This window comes from Poecilia reticulata, linkage group LG1, assembly GCF_000633615.1.
Source record: "Poecilia reticulata strain Guanapo linkage group LG1, Guppy_female_1.0+MT, whole genome shotgun sequence".
Lineage (NCBI taxonomy): Eukaryota > Metazoa > Chordata > Actinopteri > Cyprinodontiformes > Poeciliidae > Poecilia > Poecilia reticulata.
The window spans coordinates 15,812,774-15,820,318 of NC_024331.1; the positions used below are offsets into that span (position 1 = coordinate 15,812,774).

Below are 7,545 nucleotides of genomic sequence, written 5' to 3' on the forward strand. Positions count from 1 at the left end.
TCCAATATATATTATTCAGTATTAATCATTATTTGTTTGTGTCATTATTAATCATTATTTATTTGTGTTTGTATAGTTATAAATATATTACTAAATTTTTTATAAAATGTATTAAATAAATTATGAACGGCTATGTGCTTTGTACTATGCTCAGCATACATCAATATCATAATATTCCATCCCTATTCTATTGTTCTAACCACTAAGCATATTTAAATATGCTGAACTATGTATTTTAAAAAATACTTTAAAAATACAATTGTTTATAAATGTAGCTTTGATAGATGTTTGAATAAGGTTTCCAGTAACAAAAAAGCGTGTTATGATCGATTAAATGCGCTGATACGTCAGTGTGCCTGCTAACCACATAACGCTGAGCAGTGGCGCAAAAAGTGGGTATATGCAGGGTATGCAACGCATAGGGGCGAAGCACCAGAGGGGGCGCCAAAACCCCGTCTGGAGGAGCCGGCGCGCCGATGATTGTTTTCCCATACACTTCGGCGCGCCTTACGCTCCTTCACCTCGCGCACATAACGAGGTAAATGTAGCGAGTTTTACCCTTCACGTATCGTCGGGGGGGGGCGCCGATCTATGTTTTCGCATCCACCTGAATAATGTGTAGTTGCGCCACTGACGCTGAGTGGAGTGGTGGACCCCTCCAAGAAGGCCGCCCTAAATCTCGTCAGCGACAATAGGCGAGCGGTCCATGAGGCGGGGCCCATGATTGTAATCCGTTTTTAAGAACTGTTTGGTTAGTTTTAATGCTGTACAGTTAGATGTCGTATAAATCTTCCAACAGCAATGTAAACTGGTGTGAGATGTATGCACGCACCAGTAGTTCATAGACTAGAACAATGTCACACAAGTCTATAGAGCTATTTGAAACACGTTAAATTGGTAAGACAATATATTTATATACTCAGTTCACTGTGTTCATTTAGCTGTGACCAGACAGGAAAGAAGTTTTGCTGTTGCACAGCAAACACTCTTTCTCTGCAGACTGCTGACTCAGCCAAGTAGCTATTTCTCAATTCTTCTTTACAGATAACTTCTCTTGTTATTGAGTTCCAACTTGAAAAGGGGAAGATAACATCCAGAACAGAAGCCCAGCTTTAATTCATTCTGCCCGCCCTCCCCCTTCAAACACGCCCACGCACTGAAAGAGTTTAGCCTCCGCTAGCTTTTTTCCACATCTTGAAAACAAGATTAAAATGTTATCGTTTGTACCACCTGCACGGAGCTGCTCCGACTCCCGCCACAGATAAACCATCAGGCTTAATCCTGAGCTCGAGCTACACACACTAGATCAGGCACAAAGATTGGCTAAAACAGCACCAAGAGATACTTGTTACCACAAATTCTTTTCTTTGGTGGGTTGTTTTTCTTTTTTTTCTTTTAATAGCTGCACTGTATGAAGCAATACAAGGAGATAAGCAATCGTCTGAAAAGCTCCATTAAGCCATTGTTGGGTGGAAGAAGCGGAAAGGGTGACATCTAGTGTCCAAAAAAGTATGGTGCAGTACAGCTGTCGTCTTTTTTAATACATCTCACATTTGTGAATTCAACCAGTAAATTTTTGTTTCTTTTTTTGTCACAGAAAGCTGAATTTTTAACAGGGTATGTAGACTTTTGGGTGCCACTGCATAAGTTTTCCTTCTTGAAATTATTAATGCAATAAACTAACTTTTGAATGCTAGTCTAATTAATTGAAATGCACCTGCAAATCTGACTTAAAAACATATTTAGCATAGATTCAACAATGTGTCAAGCTCAGAAGTTCAAATCTCTCCAATACTTTTTGACTAACATGGCAAGCAGACTGCTCCTTGCAAGTCAGCTGTCGAATTGATAAGAAATATCGTTAATACTGCGAGACCTGGTGCCAGGAACACTTGTCACACACATAATTGTACATATAATACGTACTCACACACACATCTTTCATGTAAACTAGTTAAGAAACAATTGTTCAATGTTTATAATTTAATAAGATAATAAAAATATTTTAAAATATTACAATGTGAGACATGTATATATATCAAGACAATTTTACATCATATAACAATGCTGGAATTTTAATTTGGGATTAAAACAAAGTTGAGCTAACAATTATCAGTCACTAGTGATCATTCAGAATAACTTGTGTAAGAAACTGCTCTAGCTCATGAGTGCTGCGGTCATTAATACCATAAGAATCAATATTAAATAAGAGATGGTTTTAGGCCAACTCATTTTTCCTGACGGGAAAAAATTAAGTTAGAATCCTTTTTCACTTTGATAAAAAACGGGATGCATCTGCTTTTCCTTTCTAGTCACACTTTAATGTTTGAAATTAAACAAATACCAGACCACCATAACCTGAGAAAACACAAAAAGTTTTCAAATTATGATTTTATGCATAAAGAGAAGAAAGTAAAAGGTTGTGTCATATGCAGCAGTATTTCAACCACATTTAGGTCTGAACTTTGACCTAAAGTTCCTGACAGCAAAGTTCAGACCTTGGGGTGGTGACTATACCACCCCCAAAACCTTCATGATGCTATTTTGAGCCTTAGGATTTGGACATATTAGCACACCTTGGATCATTGTCCAGCTGTACAAATGTGCTTGAGCTGAAGGTCATAAACTGATGGCTGGACATTTTCTAATGGAAGTAAAAGGACACAGAACATTTACAGAATCTTTTCCCAAAATTCAAAGTAATGGGTTCAAAGTGATGTTAGCAACAGTTTTGGCCTTGAAACTCTCCCATGGATGACTCTGCTGCCCAGCTTCTCTTTGTTTGAATGGTGCAACGTCATACACAAGGTATGGTGTCGCCTTTCCTTTTTAGTGTTTAATCATGAACACTGCTTTTCACCCGAAGTAAGGCTGGCAGTGCTTTTAGATGTTGGTCTTTTGTATTCTATTGGTAGACCGACTACACCTGGGAAAGTTCACTACTATTCCACATTTTCCCGCTTTGTGTGGATCAAGACTGAATTTTGTTTCTCTGGACTCCAGAAACTCTAGAAATGACTTTGTAATCCTTTCCAGGCTGTTGAGTACTATTTCTCATCTGCTAAGTTTGTGCAGACAAGGGAATAATGTGTTGCTTTTTGAAATCCAAGAAATTATTTCATGTTATCAGACAAGTTCCATTTGATTATCTTGATTGTTGACATCACTTATCAAAAATATAGGCAATTCCTGTCAGCAATAAGTTGTGACTATTCAACCAAATCAATCCAAATCAACCTGGGATAAGGTTGCTTTTGATTGGTTTTAGTCTGATATTAAAGTTGATTTGAAACATGAAACTGCTTCATCATAGCAAACATTTTTAAGGGAGCAAACACTTTTTCATGGCACTGCATTTATAAATAACTTGCGGTCCACATAAGAAATAACTCTAAACATTTAATTTCTGGTATGACTTATTAGCTGGTTCATCTAACAATATGAAACACACACCACACACAGTGTTTGTCATCCTACAGTGAGCCCAGCACACCTGTAGAGATTAGCAGGTGAGCTTCACAGGAGTGCACAGAACTAATCAAATCTAGAGGTGTAGTCTCGTGATGCAGCCCACCAACTGTGCTGCACTGCAACATGAGCTCCGACCGTCTCAAGCTAAAAACACAAAACACTCATGAATTTTCTTTCTCCTCCAGACCTCTGAGGTCAAACGTCCAGATGGATCCTCTGGTGGCGTTTCAGGTTGCATTTCTGGGTGAAGCGTTTGCCGCATGCCAAGCAGCAGTAAGGTCTCTCGCCCGTGTGGACGCGCCGGTGGGCTTTGAGGTTGCTGAGCTTGGTGAAGCTGCGGCCGCAGAGCGGGCAGCAAAACGGCCGTTCGCCTGTGTGAATCTGCATGTGGGCCTTCAGGTTGCTGGGGTGGGGAAAGCTCTTGTCACACTCCTCGCAGCGCAGGAAGGGCCTGTAAAGCGGAGAATCGGGAAGGGAGACGGGGTTGCGGGCCGACTGATGGCAGTTTGCAGGGTGATGGTGGGATTTGATGCCGACCCACGAGGCGCTGGCGCGATGCAGAGCTGCAGTTTGCTTGTCACCCAGGTGAACGCGCTGCAGTGGCTGCAAAGACGAAGCAGCTTTGGATGTGGAGGAAACCCTGTTAGGGTTATTCGAAGGTGCAACCTGAGAGCGAGGGTCGGAAAGCGCTGCCGTTGTCATGTTGGACAGTCTGTGTGGAGGCCTTTTCGGTGGTCGGTGGAGGTGTTGTATGGCTGCCTGTAGCCTGAGTCCTGAACCCCTGTGAGACTGGAGCTTCACTCCCTCCTGTGCTGAGGATCTGTGGTAAAAGTGGTTTGGTTTGTGTACCAAGTTCACCCTTTGTCCCTGTAACGATCCGGTGAATGATTGTGTCCCAGCTTTCTTTTCTGTACTCGCCCTGTCTGTGAACCCATCAGAATCGATAAGGACTTCTTCTTTAACGATCACGCTCAGAGTGTTGTTGGCTCGCAGTCTGGCTTTGGGAGATTCAGAAAGGGAAACCTGATCTCTGACTGAGGTAAGCTGAACATCTACTCTGGCAGAGCCAGGAAGCTCATGCTCCAGATAATTCACAGAACCTTTAGGTGGGCCTGGAAACTCGGGTTCTGTGCCAAGCTTGTGATTCTGCTGGAGCCCAGCTGCTGTGGCCGGCAAGTCAGCCCACTTGGAATCAAGTTCAAAAGCTTCTGTTTCGTCCTGGGTCTCGGGATACGCACAATCAGTGGACATCTGTGGGTCGCTCTTAATGACATTTCTCTGCAGCTCTTCACCGTTTGCTTGGGCTGGTGTCGGCTGTGCCTCTAGCAAGTCACCTGCATTCTCTGGTCCAGCTTCACCTAGAAGAATTTAAACAGATTTACAATAAGCTGAACAACCAAAAACTTTGAAGTATTTTATTTGGTTATTACCAAAATAATGGCATAATAGTGGGGTGGATGGATAATGATATCTGAATATTTTTCAATAATTATTGCAAAATAAATCTGGAAAAAGTGTAGTGTCCTTGCTCAGGTGGGAGAATTTGTCGACATGACAACTATGAACTACGTACTCCAAAAATCTTTTTGTCATGGTTCATCTCTATGGTGGTGACAGCATTACACTGTGGAAATGCCTTTCTTGACCAGAATTAGAGAAGGTAGCCACAGTGCACCCGTAAACTATTCTTTTTTTTTTTTAAAGTACTGTTCATTTTTTGAATTGGATACTTACGATCAGAAGTACTGCTCCACTCTCTCAAATGCAAAGAACAGGAAGACGGTTTGGTTAGTTCTTCCGCTTTCATTTCAATAGATGCCATGATTTCCTTCTCGCCTGTGACCTGAACAAAAAATATTATGTGTGATGAAAACCAAGACACCGTATGACATCATCTTAGTTAACGTTTTACGATCTGTACATTCTCCTCAAGTTTATTCCGACTGAAACAAGCTTTGTAAGTAACATTTTCGAGCCTTGTTGGGTGCCAAACAAGTTCAACGTTCCACTATAAAAATAAAAACGAACCAAAAACAAATGTGCTGTGCTGACGGTATCAAGATGACAGTTTTAGAGGCTATCCTGCTCCTGCACAGCCGTACCAATATCGGTCAACACCGATATGGAGGCCAAGATATTTCAAGTTAAAAATATTATCCGCATATGACGTGTGCTGCTACAAAAAGCAAGGATGGATTAAAATACCCGACTAATCAACTACTCATTTAACATTTTGATTAATTTATTGACTGCCAAATAAATATTAGCTGTAGCTTTAGAATGTGATGAATAGTGTATATCTGCTCCTTAATTTGTCTCTGTTGGAAGCAAGTTGAAAATCAAATTGGTTGCTTTTCAGCAGCACTGCCTTACTGTCCTCTATTCAAGCCAGTGTTCTCTTTGGTTTCCTCTGAAAGGATTTTAAGCCGTAGAATCTGTGTGAGTGAGTATTTTAGGAGTTCGATTGATGCTGTTTTTGAAAAAAGGCTACACATACACGCTCGTGCACACACACATTTATTTTTTTTATTTTTTATTTTTTTTAAAGCTGCCAACCTCCAGTCAGCCGAGTGACATCTCTACTTCAACAGTCATGTGCCTCACCTTTGACCCTCTTCCAGGGCTCTGGATCGGTTCTGGATTGTCTGCTGACCCCGTCTTGGATTCTTCGCTGCCATTTGACAACCAATGTTCAACTGCACCGTCTGGATTCTTCACCTCGCAGTCACTCATTGTGTCTGCAATAAAAAGGGAACTGTAATGCAACCCAGAGTAACCCATAACCTTCTTTGAAACTCTTGCTGTACGTTCTTACCATGCTCCTCCGTTTTTGCTTTTACCACGACAGGACTCTGATCCGCTTCACTGCTCTCCAACTCAACAGACCCGTCGGTCCGTCCTGCATCCCCGCCGTGTTTGCTCCCAGTCCACTGCAGCTGCAGCCTCAGAGAGTCCACCTCCAGTTTGCTGCGCCTCACCTCCATCATGAAGACATCCTCCACCAGCCTGGTCACCTCGAACATCGCCGTCTTCACTACGGCCTCCATCACGTCGGAGAGCTGGGTCTGAAAGGTCACGATGAGGGTGTCCAGGTCCGACATGATCCACTGTGTCCTGACACCCTGCGAGTCTGTCCTTTAGTGTCCACTTTCAAAGACTGTTTGGGGGAAATCTTTAAGAGTGCTTTTGGTTTGGATCAGCCAGTCATCTGTTTGTCGGTATCAGATTCCCTGGTTAGCAGGAGGTGGCGTGACGTGATTTAGCGCTAAATATTATTACTGATTACTGCTGACATCAAATATTCACCTCGTGATATTAGCATGACGCTAGCGTCCCGTTAGCTAAATCTTGTTAGTAAAATAAGCGAGAGGCAACAAACCATGGAGCGCAAACGCTAAAACGCAAACGACCCGAACGTTCCGACGTTTTAAATGGGATAATCTGTAATTAGGAGCAGATGTTGGGATGAAGAAGGCAATCAAAACCCACTTTGTGAACCTTGTTTTTGCTAATGACGTCACAGCTGACGCAGTACGGTGGCCTGAGGTTAGAAAATGATTGCGAAACGTTTTCGGAAATCTCTAGATGCAATAATGTTTATATTTAATTTAGAATACGCTTCACGAGCTTTTTTTTATTGTTTATTCAATGTTACATGATTGTGTTTTTGTTTTTAATTATGTAAAGCACTTTGAAATGCCTTGCTGCTGAAATGTGCTATACAAATAAAATTTGATTGATTGATTGAAACAAAAATTATGGTCTAGTTTATTTCTAGATCATGGTGGGAGTTTTGCTAAATAGGGTGTCTAATGCCAAAAGCTTTCATACGTCTTAAACATATTTTCAAATTTTGATACATAAAATAAAAACTAAAAACGAGTCAAAAAAAATTCATACATAAAAAATATAAATAGTACTAATACATAGAATTAAAAAATATATATTCTACATATTTCCACTGTTTAGAAGTCTTATCGCAGGAGAGATGAAGCTGTATTTTCTGAATTTGAAGCTGCTGAATCTTTTGCCAGAGGTCAGCAAGGAGAACAAACAATGGTGAGGGCTGAAGGG

At 41.3% G+C, this 7,545-nt stretch overlaps 1 protein-coding gene across 1 annotated transcript; it reads right to left on the reverse strand.

Moving 5' to 3' along the window:
- Window positions 1-3,307: 3,307 nt before the first annotated feature.
- On the reverse strand, window positions 3,308-7,096 carry LOC103464124 (zinc finger protein 394). The gene is made up of 4 exons (XM_008407991.2): window positions 6,287-7,096; window positions 6,076-6,209; window positions 5,206-5,314; window positions 3,308-4,829 (listed from the first exon to the last, which is right to left on the reverse strand). Exons 1-4 carry the CDS (start codon window positions 6,570-6,572, stop codon window positions 3,667-3,669), a joined length of 1,692 nt encoding a protein of 563 aa, XP_008406213.1. The 5' UTR covers window positions 6,573-7,096; the 3' UTR covers window positions 3,308-3,666.
- Between the last annotated feature and the right edge of the window lie 449 nt (window positions 7,097-7,545).